Source organism: Colossoma macropomum, unplaced genomic scaffold (genome assembly GCF_904425465.1).
Source record: "Colossoma macropomum unplaced genomic scaffold, Colossoma_macropomum, whole genome shotgun sequence".
In the NCBI taxonomy this organism is placed as follows: domain Eukaryota; kingdom Metazoa; phylum Chordata; class Actinopteri; order Characiformes; family Serrasalmidae; genus Colossoma; species Colossoma macropomum.
The window spans coordinates 4,395,892-4,421,399 of NW_023494802.1; the positions used below are offsets into that span (position 1 = coordinate 4,395,892).

The following is a 25,508-nucleotide window of genomic DNA, read 5'->3' on the forward strand; positions in this document are numbered from 1 at the left end:
TACCATGACATGCATCGCCATAATATCCAAAACAACTACTTGACCAGTTAAAAACATCTCTAGCAAAATGATACAAAAATTCAGTGTTCAGGTTATTATTTTCTTGAATCCACTAAAAAAAGAAAGTATGTGTTCACTATGAAGCTCTAAAAATTCTACATTACTCAAAAGACTAACGCTACACTACAATGTTTTCTCACTAAGTTGTAAGCTGACAATATTTAGTACACATTCACAATGCCATGAGCACTACTAATGTGTCTGAATCATTAGAACGGTGACCAGAAAAAGCACAGCGAGTCTGTCTCACCTTTCTACACAATCACCTGCCTTGGAAGTGTTCATGCAAAAAAAAAGGAAAAAAAGAAAAAAAAGGAAAGGAAAAGGAAAAAAAAGTGTGTATGTATATCAATACATTTATATTTATATCATCTCCACAATGGCCATACGCACATATATACTGAACACACAATGTCAAACTGCTGACCAGATCACAGTTTGAACACCACCGATAAATACACACTGAAATGGAGACAAAACAGGGATAACGGAAAAAAAAGAAGATTGAGAGAGAGAGTACAGTACATGAGGGGTAAAAGCAACACTGAACTTTGTAGGCACACTCTGCTCATAACACCACGGAAAAACAGCCCTGAAGAAAACAACCGCTTTACAGAGAAACACAAGCAACCATCACAAGCGCACAGCTAAAGTACACGTTGACACTGCATAGGGGAAAAACACAGTCCAGGCTTTTCTCTCTGATTCTCTGAGAGAAGAGAGATCGGCCCACCCCTCCCCTCCCAACGCCCTCGTCTCATCTCACTGTCTGAACGTCTGCCTTCAGTGCTCAGCGCATGGAGAGCGCTGTCATTATGGCCTCTCTCTCACGTCTCAGTTTGCCTGGACCGGTTTTGGGCCTACTGCAACGCCATTACAGTCAAGAATGTACTGCAAACAACCTTGAGGTGGGGGCTTCTGTGGTGGGGTCTTTTTCAGGTCCGTCATGGCTTCCTTCTGAGTGGCGCTCTGAAAGAAACACAGATACTAGTAGCAATAACATAGCGCGCACACATCGGTACTGATTTTTACTGATATGGAGAGTATTCTGATATACACTACTATTCAAAAGCTTTGAAACAATTCTTGTATTAATAATTAATGTTATTCTATTTCATAACAAATTATACAGCGTAGACCAAAATACCATAAGCTAGACACCAACGTATTTTAAAATGTATTAAGTTTTGGGGAAAATCTAGAAATTCTGGGCATTTATTTTATTATAATTCATTCCCAATGTCAGCTTTTCAGTCAATGTGTAATTATCTACAGTTCTGTTCATCATTCTGGACACATTTCACATTTCTTCATTTTGTACAGATTTCTAGGAATTAGTTTAAACCTATAAAGCACTAGCATAAAAATTATTTTATACACTGTACACAACCAGCCTTTACATTAGCAGGAAATGGTGATTCCACAGGACTAGCCTGCAAAATCCCCAGATTTGAATACTCTTGAAAATCTGTGGGAATACCTGGAACAACGAGCAAGATGCCAAGGAAGGCATCCACGAAATCTGGCCAAACTGCACCATTCTTTGATGCAAGAGTGGCTGAATGTTGATGTCACCTACATCTTATAATATTGTAAATGAAATTAATATCCATAATGAATCGTATTCAAAACTGGTGACCAAATCTTGAGGCAGATAACTTAAAGAAATGACTACAAATAGATAAGTACAGTATACCACTTTGATAATGATGCATGAAAAAAAGGAAATGTCTAACAATCTAAAATAACCCTTGTGTGTAGTTTGCAATATTTCGATCTACACTGTACATCTGTTATTACTGAATTACTATTATTATCAAGTGACTCCTAATAATTAATCAATAACGTTATTAATAATATACAGTATTATTAACATAACAAATTATTCACTTCAGCATGAAGTGACAAGTTTTGAATGGAAGTGTATCAGTGCATGTACCTGTGATGGCTGAATTGTAGTTGGTCTTTTAGGGTTCTGTGCCATAGCCTGGTTCATGTTGGCTATAACCATATCAGCAATAAGCTGCCTGTCCTCTGCCTGGTGATCTCCCACCAGGGGCATTGATGAGCCCACCACCTGATCAAAGACAAACAGCACGATTCAGCACAAACCAGGAGTTAATAATAAAATACACACTAATGTGTGTCACCTGCTGTATTAAACTTACATCAGTAATGTAGTCTTTCCCATCTTTGCCATGAATGGCTTTGACTGCACAAATATCAAGGCCTCCAAACAGCTCACTGCAGGTGTCCACCCAAAGCTTATACCTACAAAAGAAAAGTTTGTGTCAGTAATTTTATAGACTTTAGACATTTTTTTAAAAATCTGTTCAGCAAATGAACAATGTTACTTTTTTTTTACAACAGTCGTGCAGATTAAAATCAGCCTCTTAAATGTGAAATTATTCTTGTCTGTGCTCTGATGTTTTTCACTCTGCTCGCTGTAACCCAGTAGATAATCTCTAGTGAACAGAAATCAGTGGGATAGAAAGTCAAGGCCTCTGTAATGAGAGAAACTTTTAAGAAACTTTTAATTGTTGGAAAACTCAGGAAAGAGATGGCTCTAATTAGAACTATTTTGGGTTCCTCAGACTATCCAAGTAGAAGAATGTTTACATGGTGTTATACAAAATCCTTTCATAGAGAGTTCATAAATGGCTGTAAAGAATATTGGAATCTCATCACATATGTATAAGAATTGAGTAACATTCTTGTATTAAATGCATATATATATATATATATATATATATATATATATATATATATATATATGTGTGTGTGTGTGTGTGTGTGTGTGTGTGTGTGTGTGCGCGTGTGTATGGAAAACATATGCTCTTAATTAGGACTCTGCGTTATAAACCCTGTTACTTGGGTGTGTTGATGCTTCATACCAGTGTTATAAATAACATATAAACATCAGTTTAATTTAAGGCCTCTAATGTCAATGCAATGTCATTTACTTTATAAAACATCTTATGTCATCATGAGATTACTGCCATGAACTATTTCCTTTATAAATATGTTACTCACTGTGTTATGAAGCCCTTATGTAGGTAGCCTTCAAATAAGTGTTACCAGAAAATTTGAAAGTAGCCCTAATAAATTTTACTCATGAATATGTACAATTATTAAATGTTTTTCTCTATGTTACCTATCTGTCATTGCCACTTGTTCCAGCATGGCAGTGCCTGTATTGGACTTCCAGTTGCCTGAGATGGAAGTTCTCCTAAAAGACAGAGACAGTACACATGTTATAATAATCTCATCATCAGTATATGATCACTATCTCTAGTCAGTAGCAGTGCCACTTACATGTAAGCTTTGTAATCGTTGCCGATTTTCTGAATCCTGATGTCATACTTGGAATCGATGAAAGGCTCAGATGTTGTGTAGGTCTGTGTGAGAGCGACCACACTCGCTATGTCCTGGAACTTTGTGTGATTGTCGACTTTCACCTTAGAAAAAGGATTAAAAAGAACAGTTTACTCATTGTAATGGAAAAAAAATGACGAATAACTGGAAAATGAACAGCTATTACATTATCAAGCTGTTCATTAGATACATTTAGTTACATTATGAGCCAATGTAAATGCAAAATTGATTACATTATTAGTTATTTAATACATTATTGGTTACATCATCCCTTATTGTTCATGTGCATTTATCTGTTTCATAGGAACTGTGCTTGACTTCTAGCTTACCTTCCCCACACCAGAGTGAGCATGTCCAATTTTCACCACGACGGGGAACGTTGGCATGGTTACCTGGACAATGCAGAAAGAAGCAGAGATATTTATAGTTTGTGCTAATTGTTCTGCCCTTTGTTTAATTGCAGTAATGTTCAGTGCTGTATTTTAGCTTGACACTCATAGGTCGGAAAGCGAGTGATCTGTCTTAAAAGTAAAGGGCACTTTGGAGTGATGCCATAGTAAAACCACTGTTGGTTTCCAAAAGAACCTTTCAGTGGATGGTTCCTTAAAGAAGCATGTTTGGAAATGTTTGAAAACAATTAAAGGGTTATTTCTTTGGAACCACACAGCCAAGCCAAAAATTTCAGATCCTTTATTTTCAAAGAACGGCTTAGGGCAAGGCAAGTTTATTTATACAGCACCTTTCATACACTGCAGTCATTTAAAGTGCCTTACAAATAATGAAATACAAAGATAATTCAAATAATAATTTCAAAAGTAATAATTTAAGGGAGAATTCAAATTAGAAACATGATTAAAACATGTTTTAAACAACAGATTTTAAATGTAAATTTCTTACCATCTCTTTGTGGTTTGGATAGAACGTTTGCTCGATCAGTGGAAATTTCTCCGGTCCAAGTCTCCTGTGTGTGCTGATCAGCTGAGCAAACTTAAAACAACAAAACAGAAGCAGAGCATAAGACTATGGCTTTTACCATTCATCCAAGTCTTCATTACATTATTACCAGTTTCTCACAGTCAGTTTAACTGTAGGATGGCTTTTCTAAATATATGATATGATAAATAAGCCAGTTAATTGTTTAAATAAGAAAGTGGTGTGAAGTGCTAGGATAGGAGGATGTACTTAATGTTGTATGAGGGCATGGAACTGTATAGATTATAGGCATGTACATTACACATATGTCTAAATGTAGATCTGTCACAGCCCAATGCTGATGTTTGGCACTGGGTATGGTGACCTTAGGCTTATGTGTGGCTGCTCCAAAGTGTCCCATTCTACTGGCAGTGTTTTTCTATGAAGATTATACTGCATAAGCTGTGTGTGAGCAATTGAACGTCTGTGTCAGCAATGGATGCACCTGAAATTCACTAATATGAAATGGTGTCTGGATACTTTAACATATAGTGTATGTTAAAGCTCTACCTTTGCATTATTTTCAGTATTACATGTGTTTATTTACTTTGTATTGTCTGCATGTTTATTCAAAAAAACTCACCGCCCATGGTTTGTCACACAGGTTGTAAATAGACTCCAGTGAGTTGATGCTGGGGATGCCTGCGTACTGTAACCCGATGATCAGGTTGCGGAAATCTGCATTCTCAGTCATACTGAAGGCGTGTTGTCGGATGAGGACAAAATCAGGCTTGAATGACCTGTGAAGACATTTAGACACAGTATTTAGAGTGCATTAGATTCTAAAACAGGTTTAATTGTGGTTTCATTAAATGACTTGCTGTGATCAGATACATGGTGTTGGAACACATTGTCTGCAATTATGGGTGCCACTTGTGAAGCCTCAGTGGTAATGACTGGGTATTTCTGAGTACATGAGACAGCAGGAATGTGATTCTATGGGCTATTTAATGTCACATAGTAACATTTCTGTTCCATCAAGCCATTGATAAGGGATTAAGGATTATTATGTTTTAAAATGACAGCTTGCCCTTTCCACTGTATGAATATTTTATGATGAACAGTCAAAGAGAAGTTTTTGCTGTCTCCTATAAAGTTCCATTTTTACTGACTGATGTAAAAATTTCAAGCAAATGTTGCAAGTGTTAAACTTGTCCATATTTCATGCTACACTAACAAAGCCATCAACCCTCTGTTTTCTTGGACCTCTCCCATTCAGCCAAGGATTCTAATCAGCCAGGACATCTACCACTCCTTTTGGGTTGTGAGGTTAACAAATGCAACTGCCAGAACTATCAGCTGCTATGCGCAGTGGGATCTTTTTAGGGATATGCTTGGTTTAGTCTCTGAGGCTTCCAGCCATTAGATCCAACACAATTACACCGTAGCAGGCAGGCAGCTTAAATGGGACGACTGCAGACTCTAATGCAGGGGCTGAGCGACTGGACAGGCTCGGCTTGGCATTTAGCCTAACCCATACTCAGATGTTGCATACAAATCATGTATTAGAGAGCGCCAAGGTCAGACAAGCACCAGACAAATGCACTCACTACTAATTTTCCAAAAACATCTAACTTATACGTCCACTCACTGGCCACTTTATGAGCTCCAACTACCTTATAGGTATGCCATATAGGTGTACAGTTACAGACTGCAGCCCATCTGTTGCTGCACAATTAATGAGTGCAGTGTCACTGTTGGTTAAGAGTGGACCACCATCCAAAAATATCCAGTCAAGAACAGCTCTGTGGTCAGAACTGACCACTGATGAAGTGGATGGCTAACACAAATCATGCATCATCAACAGATGAGCTACAGTCTCTAATTGTGCGCCAGCAAGGCAGAGCTACAAGAGAGGGGTTTCCAATAAAGTGGCCAGTGAGTGCACAAGCAAAAGTGTGTATTAGTATGCTTACCTCACAACCTTGGTTCCATTCCTAAGGACTTGCATAGCTACGTTACAGGTCCCATTAGCATGGGACACCACATTCAGGTCACGAAACTCCGCCTAGAATAGAAAAAACAAATAAATCAATAAATCCATACAGTGCTGTTACCAAAAAACTGTAATAATGGAATATAACCACAGTGTGGTTTGCTTGTACAAATGGTGATCTAAAAACCTACCTGTTCCACTTTTATATCATAATCTCCCTGTAGCTTCTTCCCTCTGAAAATTTTGACCCTAAAAAACACAGAAACAATGTTTGTCAATGTAAAGGTATTTATGATTGTAATGTAGCACAAATTTAAGAGAACAGTCCAGTCAAAAAAGCTGATGTTTTTAGTAATACATGAAAGTGAACAGCCGTTAATTAGCATCCAGCGTCATTGCTGGCTACAAGCTTTCAGGCACTGTTTTTGCACCATTTTTGCACACCGGCTAAACTGTTTCTTTAAATTTTGCATGTCACAGGCAAATATTTGTCACCTTTGAGTACAGTACTGCGCAAAATCAGTCATTTATTTCATTTCTGGTCAAAACAGACCTTAGGTACAAGGTATTACTTTCTCAGAAAACATATGTTAAAAAAAATGTACAGCTAAAAAATTACGCAGAAGCCCCAGTAACTAAATATAATGTTACATTTTTCAATATTTAGTGCGTCCACTCTTTCCCTTTATCAAAGCTTCCATTAATTTCAGGAGACTTACTCTCAGTTTTTGAAAAAAATCTGCAGGGGTATTTCTCCACGCTTCCAAAGTTTCGTCTTAGAAGTTGGTTGCAGTTCCTTTTTCTTACAATTCATGTAATCCCAATTACAAATTTAGTTTAATCAATCTATTAAACCTTCTATCTCAGATGTCCAGTTTTGTCATTTTAGTGCAAATGTTTCTCTTTTTTGTCTGTTTCCTTTTCTCAGTGAGGCTTCTTTACAGCTACACATCCTTTCAGACCCATAGCGCTGAGTTGTCTTCTCACAGTGGAAGGATGGACAGAAACACCTGTGGATTTTTTCAGATCTGAAGCAGCTTGATTTTCTCCTCTCTCTCAAAGATGAAAGCTTTAAGGGGAATCAAAATTGACTGGACATGAAACAAATAAAGTGTGGTCTCTGACCTTTGCAAAGTACTGTATGTGTCAAGACACCGCAGGAAATCAGGATATCAGAGTATACACAACCACAGCATTTGCAGCATTTAGTGGAAAACCAGGTATTAGACTCGTATGTTGAGCTGCACTCATAAACTCAGCTGAATTGCACCAGTTACCTCCTTACCATTACTTTTTTTGTGGGGGGTGGGGGGTTGCCCAATTGTTCTCCCCAATTTTAGTCATGTCCAATTCCACCCATTAACTAGGCCTCCCCCTGTTACACAGTTACGGGAGGGTGAAGGTTAGCATGTGCTTCCTCCAACACACATGAAGCACCACCATATCTTCTCAAATTCAATACACTTGGAGGAGAACACTGGTTGCCAGTTCTGTTACATCAGCTAACAGATACCTGCATTCGCTAGCACTGCACTTAATAGGGGGAGAGGGAAGACCATCCTACCCACCCAGAGAGAGATGACCATTATGCTCTCTTGGACTCCAGGTTACGGATGGCTGTGGCATCACTGGGGATCAAACTCACAATTTTGCAATAACAGGGCCAACGCTTAGACTACTTCTCAAGATTTCTAAAGTTGTTTATTCTCTGAAGATCTGTAAAACTTTACTGGTTATATTCAGGTGGATTTTGTGTCTTGATATTGGAGTAACAGAATCCAACCAGACGACAGGTGGCACATGTTTGTTTGTTTACGCTGGTGCGCCTGCCATTTGTCAGATAGCTTCAGATGATAGCAGACTGGCAGGAAGTAAAGAGTGAATTATTCATATTAGCTCTCCCTCCCAGCTCTCACTACAGAGCTGAGCAGGCGGATGACGGTGACTCACCACGGAAAGATCAAAGCGGGAGAAAATAAATGTATGCAAGGCTGAACGCTCCGCCTATTCATTTGCTCCAAATGATCAGTGCGGAAAAAGAAACAAATCATCGTGACTGTGCTTGAATCCACTTAGGTTGCTGGTGGTCCAGAAGATTTTCAAAACAAAACAAACAAAAGGATTTGTGTTTGTTGCAGATTTGGTCTCTAAAAGCTTGAATGTTTTCTATGTGCATTTTTGAGCTATTTCTATACCTGCTGCGCTCCTATAGAGATGTTTCTCTTTGCCATAGATATTGGAGCCAATCTGTTCAAGTGTGCGTGACACAGCATGTCTCCCTGCCTCATGCTGTTCATAAGACAATGATAAATGCCATTAGCTGGAGGAAGGGGAGGCCTGTGTTGATAGCAAACATGCACATTATATGGGTCTACAGTGTCTTGTGCCTTTAGCTGTTAATTGCTGATTAGCCATGCATTATTTATAACTTCAAATATAATACATCAAATGATCATAATGATAAGCACTGAATTTGGCACATTAATTATTATATTTAATCTTTCAGTATCTATCTATCTATCTATCTATCTATCTATCTATCGTACTGTGCAAAAGTCAGAGACCCTTCACTGAGTCAGATTAGCTATAAAGTAGAAGTACGCTCACTTTTCAGGAGATATTTCTGAGGAGATTAAATATAAGACAATATACTTAAGGAAGGAGAAAGTCAACAAAAACATTTCCAAAACTGGAGTCTTGGAAAAATTATTAAAAGTTACACTCCTAACAACCACCTGCAACACCTGGTAGACCCCTAAAACTGTCCCCTTCAGATAAACAGCACTTCAAGTTTTCATCTTTGAAAGAAAGGAGAAAATTAAGCTGCTTCAGATCTGAAAATGTCCACAGGTGTTTCTGTCCATCCTTCCACTGTGAGAAGACAACTCAACGCTATGGGTCTGAAACGATGTGAAGCTGTCAAGAAGCCTCACTGAGAAAATGACACAAATAAAAAAAAAAGAACATTTGCAAATCAAACAAAGAAACTGTTGGTGTTTCTCAGAACAATGGACTGTACACCCCAGAGCCAGACCTCAACATTACTGAATGTGATTGAGATCACTTGCACCGTGAGAGGTAGAAAATGCTAAACCAACTTCTAAGACTGAACTTTGGAGGTGTGGAAAAATATCCCTGCAGATTTCTTTAAAAATCTCAAAGCAAGCCTGACTGGGAATTAAATAAATGAATGGTGGTCTCTAACTTCTGCACAGCACTCTATCTATACTTGCATCCATCCATCCATCCATAAATCTATGTATATATAGGGGAAGCACAAGTGGAATAGGCCAAGACTGGAATCGGCAGATTTTTGTGCTAAACGTGACTGGCAATCAGCCAATTTATTATTTTGATTTTGGCTGATCTGTGTTGCAATTTAAGATGTAGCATGAAGCAGGTAAGTGCACTCGCACTGTATTTGAATGCTGCTGCTACACAAACACCAGCTGTAGTAGCATAATTATGTATGACTCATTGTAAATGAGAAAAAAGATTTTTCATTTAAGAATTTAAAATGTCAGTTTGGCCCATTAAAGGGCAAACAATGTTATTTATAATGCAACTTCAGTTAACAGAAAGTACTGGAAATGTTCCAGTGAATTTCATGTGTTCATTCAGCCCACACAGTGTGAGCATTGGGTTAAAAAAAGGTTATTACTTGGTTCAGTCTGTAATACTTAAATGCTCAGAGATTTATCATGGTTACCCTAGAGATCATTCCTATTTAAAATGGATGAACAAAATATTTTATCTGTTTGAACCACATATCACTGGATTATCAGCTGCATTTAGGAATAGTCACGAAAAGCAAAAATGGAGGGGGACACAGTAGCACTCTGAATTGTGAAAGAAAATGAACACAGTGTGCTTGTGCCATGCAGCCTAAGTGTCAAAATTCCAAAAAGGCCACGTTTACTGAATGCAAAGCAATTTCAGCTCTGACAATGCCACAGAGTAGTGTCACTGTTTATGATCGCCTACACATCATGACGATGATTATGGTGCTCGCCGGGGTGTAAAATGGGTCTAGTCAATATGATGGCTGTTTATTCTCCCCAGTATACAGTACTGTGAACAATTCTCTTCCTATGCTCTCTATAGTCTCTCTTCGCATCTCTCTTTAAGAGAGGGCTTGAATTAGTGAGACTGTCTTCCAATCCTGTGTTAAAGGCAGCACACTCCCAGTAATTTTAGGGCAATGCTGTCCCTCAGCTACATTGATTAGCACTTAAGGAGGGGCCTGCCACTCAGATCCTTATCCAATTACCATGCTAGAAGCTCAAACAGAACAGATATTTAAAACTGTACCATTCCCTTTGGTCATAATTGAAGAAATAAAAATAAATCACATTCATTATGTACAACACTTATGCATTTATCTGTATAGTACAGCCATTAACAAGCTATTCATACATACATACATACATCTAAACCGCTTATCCTTCTGGGTCGCGGTGGGGTGCTGGAGCCTATCCCAGCTGTCATTGGGCGGAAGGCAGGATACACCCTGGACAGGTCGCCAGTCCATCACAGGGCAGAAAGACAGACATATACAATCACACACACATTCACACCTAGGGGCAATTCAGCATGTCCAGTTGGCCTGACTGCATGTCTTTGGACCGTGGGAGGAAACCAGAGAACCTGGAGGAAACCCACGCAGACACAGGGAGAACATGCAAACTCCACACAGAAAGGACCCTGGTCGCCCGGCCGGGAATCAAACCCAGGCCCTTCTTGCTGTGAGGCGACGGCGCTACCCACTGCGCCACCGTGCCGCCCCAAGCTATTCATTTTTTAATGAAATATATATGCAATCCATATATACAATTTCCAAAAAAGTTGGGACGCTGTGTAGAATGTAAATAAAAACAAAATGCAACAATGTGCAAATCATGTAAACCATATTTTTAAATGAAAATACTACAAAGACAACAAATCAAATGTTGAAACTGAAAAATTTGATTGTTTTTTGAAAAATATATGTCCATTTTCAATTTGATGCCAACAACACGTTTCAAAAACGTTGGGACGGGGTCATATTTACCACTGTGTTTCATCACCTCTTCTTTTAACACTCTGTAAGCGTTTGGGAACTGAGGAGACACTGCTGTAGTTTTGAAAGTGAAATGTTTTCCTGTTCTTGTTTAATATAGGATTTCAACCGCTCAACAGTTCAACAGTTCATTTCATAATGCGCCAAATGTTTTCAGTGGTGACAGGTCTGGACTGCAGGCAGGTCAGTTTGGCACCCGGACTCTTTTAATACGGAGCAATGCTGTTGTAATACATGCAGAATGTGGTTTGTCACTGTCTTGCTGAAATAAACAAGGCCTTCCCTGAACAAGACGTCGTCTGGATGGCAGCATATGTTGCCAAAATATGTATATACTGTTCAGCATTAATAGTGCCTTCACAGATGTACATATCACCCTTGCCATGTGCACTAATTCACCCCTGTACCATCATGAATACTGGCTTTTGAACTGTGTACTGATAACAAGCTGAGTGGTCTTCAGCCCGGAGGACAGAGTGTCCATGATTTCCAAAAAGAATTTCAAATTTTGATTAGTCGGACCACAGGACACTTTTCCACTTCACCTCAGTCCATTTTAAATAAGCTCGGGCCCAGAGCAGGTGGCAGCATTCCTGGATCCTGTTTATATATGGTTTACACATCCTTTCAGACTCATTGCACTGACTTGTCTTCTCACAGTGGAAGGATGAACAGAAGCACCTGTCGATGTTTTCAGATCTGAAGCGGCTTGCTTTTCAACTCTCTCTCAAAGATGAAAGCTTTAAGTGCTGTTTATCTGACAGGGACACTTTTGGTGGTCTACCAGGTTACGGGTCCTATTTTTTATTGCATTTTCACTTATTTTCCTTTGACTTTCACCTTCTTTATGCAAGTGGATCTACATCTAATCTTTCAGAAATATCTCCTGAAAAATGAATAACTTGTAATTAATCAGTTTTGACCGGATATTAAATAAAATGAAGGATGGTCTCTGACTTTTGTACAGTACTATATACACCACAGAATATTTTTTATTTACAGAGCATGTAGCATCTTCTCTACATAAAATATGTAAAAATATAAAGCCTGCAGGCCTACTTAGTCTGCTTAAGCTGCTACCTTTCTTTCACGGCAGGTTCACGTTCTGAATGTAAATTTGGTAGTATTCAATCTGATGAGTCACTGTGCTGAGTTCATTAAGAGGCTTCTGTGTTCATGCCAAACTGCCTACGTGCTGATATTGTGCAGAACCCACGTCAAGATGAAATACACATGCACATGAAATACAGCGCTGCATTGTGACTGTGCACAGTAGTTAGTACTTGTCATGCTGTACAAATGCCATGGACTGGGAAAGGAAAACATATGCTTTCCTTAGAAAGATACATGTAGCAGTGTTCTTAGATATGCAAAAGTTTGGGCACACCTGGTTGAATGACATGTTTTGTTGATTCTCAAAGTGAAAATGATTTAACACGTCTTCTACAGAGAACACACGTCTGCATATTTTAATGCATCAAACATACATCGTGGCCTGTGTAAAAGTTATTTTATATTGAATGTTTTTTTTTCATGTTGAACTCAGCAAATTAATTGAAACTATGCACTAAAATTAGCTGAAATATTTGTGATATTTAAGTGTGATCTCTCTAGAGAATGTGTTAACTTATTTTCCCTTAGAGAATCAACAAAATAAGTAGTTTTAGGGTTTAAAAAAGAGTTTTGCAATATGTCTGTACAGCTTTACTGAGGTACCTGGGTGTATTAACTGTTCTAGGTCAATATCAATATACAGAAATGAATCTTGGCAAGTAAAAACATTAAATGTAGGCAATTTATCTAATGTTATCTGGCATTATATGCAATAAAAATACCATTATCATATTATACAAATTATTATAACATAATAATTATGTATTATAATATTATATTTCTCTAATACTTTATTACGTATTCCTCTAAACCAGTGGTCTCCAACCCTGATCCTGGAGATCTACCTTCTTGCAAATCCTAGTTCCAACCACAATTTCCCACACTTGCTCCAACTAATCAACCTCTTCCCAAGTTCCTGATTGGCTGTATTAGATGTATTAGAGTTAAGTAAGGGATGGGGCAGCTTATTGGATACAGATTCGAACTAAACTCTGCAGAAAGATAGCTCTCCAGGACCAGGGTTGGAGACCACTGCTCTAAACGCTACATTACAAAATCATTATGAATATGCCGCCTGAAGCCTTATATGATGGTACTGATGCAACATTTTGGCCCAAAACATATTTTTTGTAATCTATTCATGGCAGAGAGGTACATGTAGGAGTCTGTAGTCGTGTAGTGATAACAAACACTATTTATCACATCAAACACTATTTATCCCTTATCAACATGTGTAGACGTGTAAGTTCACTGGTCATTTTGAATAGTAATTAAACACATTTGCGCTACATTTGACATTAGACATTGTGACCCCTCGTTCCTATCAGCACCACTGTAAAGAAATCTGAGTCTGTAAATTTCTCTACAAAGAAACCATTTCATATCAACCACACTAAATGACTTTCTTCACATCTCAGTGACTGACTTATGCAGAAATTTTGAAACTGAACAATCAAGAAAACAGTAATGGCTCTATTAGGCTTTAATAGAGAGAAAAATACTTTGAGCAAATGAGATATAAGTACTTTTGGATGGGGTCATAAAACGGGGTGTTAAATTGCAGTCCTGGGGCAGAACCGTTTGGTGATTGTCCTGCTTAAACAGATCTTCTGAACCTGGTAACAGACTGCTGAGTTGCTGAGGTCTGCTGAGGTGAGTCTGAGGAAGAAAATCACCTAACTATGCTGCAGTGAGGCCCTCCAGGAACAGAGGTGGGCTCAACTGAGGGAACATCTTGCATTGATCATTTCTGCTTATCATTCTCCTACCTAGAGTGTCATGCTGAAGGTTACCTTCAAGCTATTTCAAAATCAGTCCACACAGATAATGACCAATTTAAAAATGTGAGGTGAACAAGATTGTATCTTCCTCTGCATGAGCTCATTCTTATCAACAAGTAATTCTCTGTGAAGTACAGAGAGACCGAGCACCTCATATCTTTGTAAGCTGGGAAGCACAGCATTCATTACTAAGTGTTACAGAGAGTGACTGCACCTGAAAATTCATGGTACTTAAGACACTATATCACTTAAAATGAGAAATATAACCCACAATCTTATAATATTTCTGCCAGAACTGCATGACATGGACAAAATACTAGCATTGTGATTATGTTTCTACCTATTGTGATTGTGATATATTAAAAGCACTGCACAAAGATTGGCCTAAATTATGTTGACAATTTTTTTTTTACCTTGATTCATCAGAAACTCATTTGGAGCTATGACTGATCAGGATGCTCACAGATCACAGTAAAAAAAGACTGATTGGCTAGAGGGCTATTTGCATATTGCATCCTTCTGCGATAGCACTGAAAAGGCCCATGTCATAAAACCACTTAAATCAATATATTGTGCAGTCCTAATCTCTACCCAGCATTTCATCTCCCAACAGTGTAAACATACATACAGAACACATACTAAACCATCAAATCCTACATTATGCCATAATAAGTGATGCACTGATCTGATTTTCTGGATTCGCACAGATGCTAACCTCATTAAACAGATGGTTGTTGTAAAATTATAACAGCACATTTTCAAGTAGCCTACTTTGTTGGGTTGTACTTTACTTAATGACAGCGTTCGTAAGGCTACATAACACCTACATATGTCTTTCAGGACAATTGACATATGTGCTTTATGGCCAAATGTATGAGTATAGCCAAAATTAATTATTGAGTTCAGGTGTTTCATCCACACCCATTGCTAACAGGTGTAAAAAAAACAAGAACACAGCCATGCGATCTCCATAGACAAACACTGGCAGTAGAATAGGTCATACTGAAAAGCTCAGTGACTGTCATAGGATGCCACCTTTTTTCCACAAGTCAGTTTGTGAAATTCCTGCCCTGCTAGATCTGACCTGGACAACTCTAAGTGCTATTATTGTGAAATGGAAGCATCTAAGAGCAACAACAGCTCAGTTACAAAGCAGCAGGCCATGTAAACTCATAGAGAAGGGGTTGCCAAATGTTGAAGCGTGTAGTGCGTAAAAATCACCTATGCTCTGTTTTATCACTCTCTACAGAGTTCCAAACTATGTCTGGAAGCAACATCAGTACAAGAACTGTGTGTTGGGAGCTTCATGAAATGGGTTTCCATGGCTGAGCAGCTGCACACAAGTCTGAGATCACTATGCGCAATGGCAAGGTTTGGCTGGCATGGTGTAAAGCGTGCTGTCACTGGACGTAAATGCAACTAATGTCCATGGTTTTGGAATGGGATGTTCAACAAGCTCATATAGGTGTGATGGTCACGAGTCCTCCAACTTTTGGCCAATATAGCGTATACAGATATTAAACTGAAGAAGAAAAAATAGCACCAAAAAAATGAGTATCAAAAATCACTCCTCACTACCGGCTGATACCCTGAGTTCATGTATCAGAATCGATACTGGGACAAAGTGGAATTGGTGTATCCCTAATACATAATCATAATTCTGTAGAGCATGTACAGAATCCAAACAGGGAATAACGGACATTAGGCATTAGGTCACAGTGACACTTACAACTACCTGCAATATTTTGTGGCTGTTACAGTCCAGGCTTTTTGCCAGAGGAAGCAGATCAATGTGAGGTGAAGGTAAGAACTGCAGAGGACGAGGTCACATCTTGGTCACAGATCAATCACTGTCACTTCAGAGATTTTCTATGAATGACACACTGTAACATTGTGTGCTTCTATGAAGTCAGAGTGGATAATCAATAATTTACAATTAAAGCAATGTAACAATTTTATATGTTAATGTACAACACAATTATATTTTATTTACTGTGCAAAATCACCAGTTAACCTATTCATGTCTTCTGTGCTTCTATACATAATGATAAGGTAAAATAGTGACAAATCTGAAAACAATTGTTTTCTTTGGGAACTATTGTTTTTAGAAGTTCCTGCATGTACCTCCCTGCCATGAATGAAATTAAAATTGTTTCAGACCAAAATCTTATTGTAAAGCTATACAAAACAATGTCATAGGCATCAGGCAGTGTATTAATGACCATTTCAGGTAATAACTTTCTATGAGGGAGCTGCTAGAGGCTTTAAATGCAGACATCTGTTTCCTATCACCACGACTGTGAACAATTCTGATTCGGTAAATTCTGTAGATCAAAGTATTTTACATCCATTCTGAATGATTTTGTTCACATCTTAACCATTTACATAAGCAGAAATAAAAAAAACTGGTGGATGTCCCCTTTATCTTCATGCTTTTGCATCCCTGGTCAAATTACGTTTTATTGATTTTCTACATTAGCATAAGCTCTACAGAGGACATACTTCTGCACATTTTAATGCACAATTGCTATTTATTTGCTGAGTTTAACATATTAAAAAACATAAATTGTGGCCTGTGCAAAAGTTATGGTACATTGTATATTTTAATTTGACTGGGGGTATTTAAACTTTTGCATTCTTTTACATACAACTGTATTATGGTATTTTGTGACACATACTGTGTTTTTTTTCCTACAGTACCACTTAATGATTATCAAGGAACCATAAATAATCTATTGCAGACATACATACATCATCTAAACCGCTTATCCTTCTGGGTCGCGGTGGGGTGCTGGAGCCTATCCCAGCTGTCATTGGGCGGAAGGCAGGATACACCCTGGACAGGTCGCCAGTCCATCGCAGGGCAGACAGACAGACATACACAGTCACACACTCACTCACACCTAGGGGCAATTCAGCATGTCCAATCAGCCTGACTGCATGTTTTTGGACTGTGAGAGGAAACCGGAGTACCCGGAGGAAACCCACGCAGACACGGGGAGAACAGGCAAACTCCACACAGAAACGACCCTGGTCACCCAGCTGGGAATCGAACCCAGCTGTGAGGCGACAGCGCTACCCACTGCGCCACCGTGCCGCCCTCTATTGCAGACAGTAATTTCTTAAATATTTAGTTATAGTTAGAGTTTTATGAACAAACGAGAACATACGGACCCATCTGCATCATGAAAAATAGCCATTTAAACAAACCACTGCGTCACTGTCAAGTCCTTTTAGTTTCTGATGGATTGATTCAAAGGAATATGGATTGTGAGATCCATCCTCATCAATATTTCATTTTGCCCTTCATCTTTGAAAAAAATCTTTAGCCTAGATGCAGCCTATACTGTCTATAAAGACAAAGGTCTGTGACATCGCAGCATTTCTGAAAACATGTCCTTTAAATCATCTACAGAGAATGTATGGCACTGATGATTTCACATGAAGAGTAAAGGGAGATATCAGTGGGGATTCCTACATGCACTATACAGCGTGTCAAATCTCAAGTGATGTGTAAACGTGAGAACACGATGCAGCACTCTCCTTTATATTACCGATGCATGTGAAATGTGAACCCCCCTCTAGCAGCAGCACGTCTCTGGGGAATCCTACAGCGATCACAGCCTGAGACCTGAGGGACTCCACCAGAAAGCAGAATATGGGAAATATGGGAAAGCCAAGGACTGAGAGTGATGTAACTGGGAAGAGGGGCTATATTCAACATTTTGTCCCTTAAAGGGTCCATATTTTTCTTGTATTTTAGCTTTTTCCTTGAGGTGCACTTTAAACAGGCTGTTTTTGTTACTGTGCCTTTAAGACTGATATATGTAAATGATCTTTGTTCTGATTGGCTGCCCTATATTGTGCCTCTTTTAAAAAACCTGCCTTGGCTGGAGGACATCTTATAACTTCAGTGTGAATGGGTGTGGCTAGGCTAAATAGGCATAAATGACTTTTTTCCGTGACATTACATAACACTTTTCTGTATTTTTAATAGGAATGCACCAATATGGGAAATTGTGAGCCAAATATATTTCATGCACAAATCTGCCAGTGCCAAAACTAAGACAAAAATATTTATAAAATAATTTTGAAATTTGAACTAGATTTATATGGATCAGCTTTACAGACAAATGTAACATTTATTTCTGTCAGGTTACAAATGCAATATAATGAATAAAATGTAGGTATTTTGACTCACTAACCCAGCATCACCTATACAGCCTGCTTTTCCAGAGTGTAATACATACGTCATTAAAAATAAGTTTGGAATATCGGTCAAAGCTAAACATCTGTCCAGTGTAGAGAGTTATTTTTTATTTTATGCAAATATCTGCCAAATATTATGCAATATCATTGTGCATCCCTAATTTTTACAAAATTGCAAAATTTTAATTTGTATTCTCTCTGCTGCTTGAAGCCAAACTGCTAGAACATTTCACAAAATGCCCACATTTATGTATAAAATTTTGAACTTTCGATTTCCTAAGTGAAAATAAGTTAACGTTTTTCTACAGACAACACATTTTAATGCACAATTATTGTTTATTTAAGGACTAATCAAACACAAAATGTGTGCAAAAGTTAATTTTATAAAAATTTCATATTTTGTTTAATTTTTTTCCCCAATGTGTTAATTTAAGCTAATAAACAGAAATTGTGCAATAGCAAAAAACATGCCATATGTATGTGTTTTAGTTAGAAAATAAACAAAAGATGTCATTTTAAACTTTTGCACACAACTGTATGTGTATGAAAGTACCTGTTTACACAACACCAACACCATTAGCCCACATCACTTTCACTCCACATGACATCAGCTCCTCTGCTGATCCATTTACTGCTGATATTATCCTGCTAGGCTGAATCCAAGAAAATCAGGAAAACAAAGCACTGTGATTAGTAAGAGTGCACACTGTACAAAGTTATCCATCTGCGTAATTACGAGGTGGTGACCCTCATGACACGTAGTGATTTATAGGGCTATAGTTAAAATCCTTCCTCTGACTCTTTCCCCACACAGCATGTTTGCTTCCACATTATGGAAAACTGATTTTTTAAATAAAAGATTTTGAAGCAGTATATAAACATTGCTGAAGTTTCAAAACATACTCACTCCTCAGTCCATACAGTCCCGTACAAAAACAGCATGCTTTAAATGAAATGTTTCTGTGATGTCACCAAAACCAACACATTTATATAAATCTGCCTATTCAGCCTACAGCAGTTTAGCCCTGCTCATTCACACTGAAGTTATCAAGAGCGCAGATTGCTTTTTTAAATGAGGCACAATATACAATACAGATGATTGATATATACAAATGATTGATATATATCAGTCATACAGGCATATTAACAAAAATAGCCTGTTCAATTCTTAGGGATTGAAAATTGGATTGAAAAATTATTGTATAAAACGAATTATGAATTATGCTAACAGTATATAAAACCATATGAACCTCAAGTACAAGAAAAACATAGAATATGGGTCCTTTTACATGATCTAATAACCATTTTCCTGAGTCACGTGTTACCTGTATGTTTCTGAGACAAGAGAAGCAGACCTCAAGGATAAAATAAGGATGTTTATTGCTATTAATATGTTTCCAGGATAATACAGCATTAATGCTAAAGTGAGAAGGATTGCAATAAATGAATTTCCTGGATTAGATCTGAGACCAAGAATGTGACAGCATAAGTGATCAATTAAAGAGTCTAATTAAATGGAACAGTGTGTAGATATATGACTGAAGTATTTCCAGTCTTGAAAAGCCTACTTGCTCGAATGACGATTGCATGCAGTACACAATATAGGTCAGTGGATTCGGGTCTGTTTAATATGAAGTACGACATCTGTGCATATGAACTATGGAAAATTTGCCATATAAAAATGTTCACACATGCATGACAATCTATTCTAGTATGAGGACTCTTTTGAACAATCAGTTTGCAGCCCACTAATAACAATCTAGCTACAGAGTGCTTTAAATCTATCTTATGAGCGAGCAGTGTAAGCTTTGCTTATAATTATGCATAGTGTGGGATGCAGGTCTGCTTTGTCCGATGCCTGAACGAAGCGTGCAATAAAAATCATAGCATTCATTCAAAGATGTGATCATGCATTTACCCACAAGCCTTAACGTCAATGACTGAATGTAAATGTGTTTGAAACAAAGCTAAAAGGTCAAATGTACACTTTTTTGCCACCCTCTTGGCTGTATAAATGACCAAAGTTAAAGGGCCCATTTCATGGAAAACAAATTATCCTGGCTTATTTGAAGTAAAAGAGTAACATTGTCTGTAAACACTGTTAAAGTTTTGGAACGTACTATTAACTCTCCAGTCCATATGTGGAAAATAAGCTGCAAAAACAGCCCATTTTGAATTTATTTTGTGATGTCACAAAAAACAATGCATTTACCTACTTATTCAGCCTACAGTGGTTTACAATGAAACTACTACATGATGAAAGAGTGTTTCAGCCTGGACTTCTTTTTGAATAGGCCACAGTACAGGGCAGCCAATCAGAACAGAGAGAATTTACATATATCAATCTTAAAGGCACAGTTACAAAAACTAAAGAATTAGAATTAAAGCCTGTTTATGTGTGTATATAAGGAGAGGTTAAAAGATTGTCATATAAAAATTAATTATGACATTTTTAGGTACATAATACAACAAACATTTTATGTATGGTGTTCCCTGAAGTAATCTGACATCAGGGAAAAGAATAATAAAATACAAAAATAAAAGTGGGTCATCCAAGGCTGCACAATATATTATTTGGTAATAGGGATGCACATTAAAATTATATCACAGATAAGATTAGCACTGGACAAATGTCTTGATCCGACTGATATTACAAACGTATATTTGATAATGCACTCTGGAAAAGCTTGTAGGTGACACTGGGCTACTGGGCTGAAATATATTTTACATATTTTATATATTTTATTCATTTTACTGCATTTGTGCAGACATAAATGTCATATTTCTCTGTAGCAGCAATGCAGGTATTTCCTACATTTCTACATTTTATTTATGCTGTATGTTAATTGGCATTGCAATACTGTGTTTGTCATTATTGCAATTGCATAAGTCTACAATATACAAAAAACATATCACAAAAATATTTAATGCTGTAGGCATCCTGGCCAATTTGTGAATGTTTTAACCCCTTAAATGCCAAGTGGGTCACTTCTCATTCCTACAGGTTAAGAATAATTCAGCCAGTTTGCACTGTAATTACTGAATAATAAGCCTCAGAATGCAACAAGCCTGGGAATTTAAGGGGTTAAAGAAACAAAGCCTTCACATGCTTTTACAAATGTAGACACAATAATACAGGCCACATCAATGGCTCACTAGTCGGATTTGAACGTACTGCAGCTGCATTCGGCTAGTATGCATTATTATGCATTATGTATGCCGACTGCCATATGCGATCTCGTCCATATCGCGCAGCCTTAATTGAATTGAACGTAATTGAAATGGCAACATCAGCGCACATACCACTCCTGCTGCGGCTCGTCGATCACAAGGAGGATTTTGAACTTCTTGGCCACGGGGACAGGTGTCTGCTCCACCAGCCCAGCCGAGGCTGCCGTCTGCTTCACCACGTTCGTGATGGAGCTGAAGAAGCCCGTCCCTGAGGACTGGGCAGTTGGCTGGGGCTTTCTCTCGGGGGTCGGAGAGACAGCGGGTGGCTGGGTGGCCTGCTGACCCGCTTCGGGTGGAGGCGGCTGGGGAGGGTCTGGCTTCTGGAGGTCCGATAAGTAGCCATTGGGCAGGTTGGAGATGAAGGTGCTGTCGGAAAGACGCCGGCGCAGGTAGTTCATGGCTGAGGCAGGAAGCAGAAGGCTGGGATCCTGATGCTGGACTTGAGAGAAACAGAGGCAGTGATTTTTCTGTGCTGATCAACGAAGGCTTTTGAGATGCAGGTGCCGAGCGTCCTCAGAGCTTATCGTGGATCATTTGAGTGGTACGGGTTCCCTCCTAGCCTCGCTGTGTTTCCTCTCCACTCCCCCCAGCCTGCCGAGGCTGACGTCGCAGGCTTCTGCCGGCCAATCAGGCGCAGTTTCTGCAGCCCGAATGCCTGCAGGAGATGCTCCCTCTCTCTCCTCTGCTGCCCCCTCCCCCATCCTACTGCCTCTCCACCGTCACGTCTCCTTCTTGCCGCTGTGGGGAAAGAAAAAAAGCATTTAAATAAATAAATAAAAGCACTGAGGGGGTTTCCAGTGCATGCATGCAGCATAAAATGGAGGCAACTTTATATAGATGCACTCTCTACCAGCTGCACATTCGCATTGCCTTTGGCCATCTCTGTGCAACAAGAGAACAGAAAATGGCACACGGGGGATTATTATAGTGTTTGTGTTTAAGAGAACGGCAAGCAGACTGTTCATTCGCTCCTACACCAAACCTCGAGTGACTTAAAGCTGGACAGGGAGGATCTGTAATCTGTAAGAAGGGAAAGCTGTACATGGCCCATATCATGCAAACTCAGATTTCCCTTGCTGATTTTTGTGAGTAATATGTAAACACTGTTAAAATACATACGGTAAATACTGTCCATATACGGAAACTGACCTGCAAAAACAGCCGTTCTGAATTGACTGTTTCTGTCATGTCAGGAGAACCAACACATTTACATGAACATCCACCTATTCAGCCTACAGCAGTTTAGCCCCGTCCACTTACACTGACATTATAAGGAGTGTTCTTGCTCTGGGCATTTGTTGAAAGAGGCACAATGACAGGGCAGCCAATCAGAACGGAGCATATCAGTCTTAAACAATAACTAACACAGCTGATTTAATTCTAAAGAGCATGGAATGGTTGGGAAATGGTCCTGTAGTGAATAACCATGAATTAGGACCAGTTTTGGTACATAACACCACATAAATGTCAGAAATGGACCTCAGATGAAAAATAATCTACAAAAAATCTGCCCTTTACATTCATTTACTGATCTGTAGGCCATGTAGTCCCCTATATTTGTACAGACTGCTTTCAAATCAAGGACCAAAATAAGTGTGCATCAGATATGCTGAAACTGAAAAGCTTAAGGCTATATATCAATCACAGTAAGTCAAGAAAAGTCTGTAAAAATGCCAAGGCAATAGCAGAAAAGTATTAATTAGGGATGCACAATGATATTGAAATCATATCACTATCAGCAGAAATATATCGGCACTGGACAGATTTTAAGATTCAAGCAAATAAGTATTTATTGTATTCTGGAACAGCAGAACTTTTAGCAACCCTGAGTTTCTGCACAAAAAAAGTCTGCATCAGTACACCTACAGAAATAATGTTAAATGTCCTCTTTGAAATGCTAATCCAAGTAGACATAGTCCCTTTTTAATAAATGTTTATGTGTCAGCATATGCTGATAAGTACATGAAATATCAGATATCAGATATAGGCAGGGCTGGGATGTAACAGAATATAAGTATTTGATGTATGTATTCAGAATACAGAAATAAAGTATCTATATTCAGTCCTAGTTACATTTTGTAAAGGCAGAATTCAGAACACATATCATTTTTACATTTCGTCCTTTATTGGGAATTATAAAGTCCTATCTGTGAGCAGTTTTGACATATTAAGCTTAAAAGATTTTGCATTCCAAATAGCAGAACTGATATTTTGTAAAACAATGTCCTATACATCAAGCAGACTAAATATGTCCATTTCATTTATTAACTTTTTGTGAGGGAGGTTTTATAGACGTCAGACGTCTGGTTGCTATTAGAACTGCTGTGAATAATTTTGAATGATTCTGTTTCTCTAGACTGAAGCGTTTCACACTAAACCATTTTGAATAATTTTGTTCACATCTCAACGATTGAAATCTGCGGAATTCTCCTTTAAAACGGTAAACGAGGGATCCTGCTGATCAGTCTGAAAAATCTCAGGCTACACTTTTACTACAGAATGGTCTAGGTCAAAAAATATGGATAACGCCGTGTTAAAAATAATTTGAGAGGTTAATAACTGTTTATAAAATTACGTTACGTTACACACATACTTTACATGGCCTAAATTTAAGTATAATGCATTTTTCACGCAGATCTCACAGGTGCCTTTCTTCCCAAACTAAATCACAGCACCGCTTTACAATCCTCCCTGTAAGTTAGTGAACGTCACCAGTGCAGGCCAACCTACAGTGCTGTAGAGCTAGCAGGCTAACATGCTAAAGTAGTTAGCCCTTTCACGTTATTTGGACTGTTTCGTCCAGATAATGTTTAAAAATACTACATAGACTATGAAAACGGGGCGTTTTTCTTTTTAAAATACAAAGCTCTTTATTGTTCGAAAGTGCGGTCAAATGCGCACATTTGAGGTTTTCTGGGTCAATGTTTGGCAAGTTAGCTATAACTAAAGTTCGGACGGTGGTTAGCGAATTAGCGCAGTTGTAAACTTCTGCTTGCTGTTGTTAGTGATGCAGCTTCGATGCTGCAGCTTAAACGTTTCTATCTTGTTAACGATATTGTTTAGTAGCTTGCTTCGTTGTTAAAGTGTATCACCAACAACTCTGCTAACAGCTCAGACACTTACTGCGACTGTAGCGAAAAGGAACATTTTACTAGTTCGCACTTTTCGTCGCTGCTAAGCTAGCTAGCTACTACTTTGGTTAGCTAGCTAGCTAGCTTGGCTAGCTCCGAAGCTAAATGCTTCTCCCGAGAATGGACCTTTTGAGCCACCAATTTATGGATAAAATGAACAACAACATCGGAAGACTTCACTACGATTCATATGATGGTAACGAACCCACTTAAACATATACTCAGTACCGTTCATTGCTGATGTTCGGTTGGTTTCCGCTAGTACGTTATTAGCCAAACATGGTTAGCTTAGCTAGCTTAAACTAGAGCGTATGGACCTTATTGCTAATGTCAGTTGTTTGTAAATAGCCGTGTCATTCAAAGATTAAATTGGACGTCTGAGTAATATATGATGTCTAGTTGTTGGTAAGATTAGGGATTTGACGTTTTTTTTGTTTTGTTTTCTTAACTACACGTCCAAGATACCTGCATGAACTCCAAAATAGCCATTTAGATTGTTCCTTATGTCTGCCAAGCTTTACACTTTTTTTGTTGTTGTTTTTTTTTTTTTTTACATCTTCACACATTTTACCTGTGTTTTCATCCTCAGAATACATTTACAATGCACCTCGTAAGAAACATTGGAAAATGTTTTACTTCAT

The 25,508-nt window shown here is 38.4% G+C and overlaps 2 protein-coding genes across 3 annotated transcripts in view; one reads left to right on the plus strand and one right to left on the minus strand.

Moving 5' to 3' along the window:
• The window catches only part of syn2a (synapsin IIa), a 25,994-nt gene continuing 486 nt past the window's right edge, over positions 1 to 25,508 (minus strand). Inside the window, exons 2-12 of the mRNA XM_036590886.1 lie at positions 21,809 to 22,474; positions 6,535 to 6,592; positions 6,324 to 6,415; positions 4,991 to 5,147; positions 4,333 to 4,422; positions 3,765 to 3,827; positions 3,376 to 3,518; positions 3,215 to 3,289; positions 2,229 to 2,331; positions 2,000 to 2,137; positions 1 to 1,029 (exon numbers count right to left, since the gene is read on the minus strand). Coding sequence (XP_036446779.1) covers positions 895 to 1,029; positions 2,000 to 2,137; positions 2,229 to 2,331; positions 3,215 to 3,289; positions 3,376 to 3,518; positions 3,765 to 3,827; positions 4,333 to 4,422; positions 4,991 to 5,147; positions 6,324 to 6,415; positions 6,535 to 6,592; positions 21,809 to 22,134 — 1,380 coding nt within the window. The 5' untranslated portion in view covers positions 22,135 to 22,474 and the 3' untranslated portion in view covers positions 1 to 894. The remainder of the gene's footprint in view (positions 1,030 to 1,999; positions 2,138 to 2,228; positions 2,332 to 3,214; positions 3,290 to 3,375; positions 3,519 to 3,764; positions 3,828 to 4,332; positions 4,423 to 4,990; positions 5,148 to 6,323; positions 6,416 to 6,534; positions 6,593 to 21,808; positions 22,475 to 25,508) is intronic.
• Positions 24,448 to 25,508, plus strand: part of vgll4a (vestigial-like family member 4a) — an 8,652-nt gene continuing 7,591 nt past the window's right edge. For both annotated transcript variants that reach the window (XM_036590887.1, XM_036590888.1), the window contains exon 1: positions 24,448 to 25,063. In XM_036590887.1, coding sequence (XP_036446780.1) covers positions 24,973 to 25,063 — 91 coding nt within the window. In that variant the 5' untranslated portion in view covers positions 24,448 to 24,972. The remainder of the gene's footprint in view (positions 25,064 to 25,508) is intronic.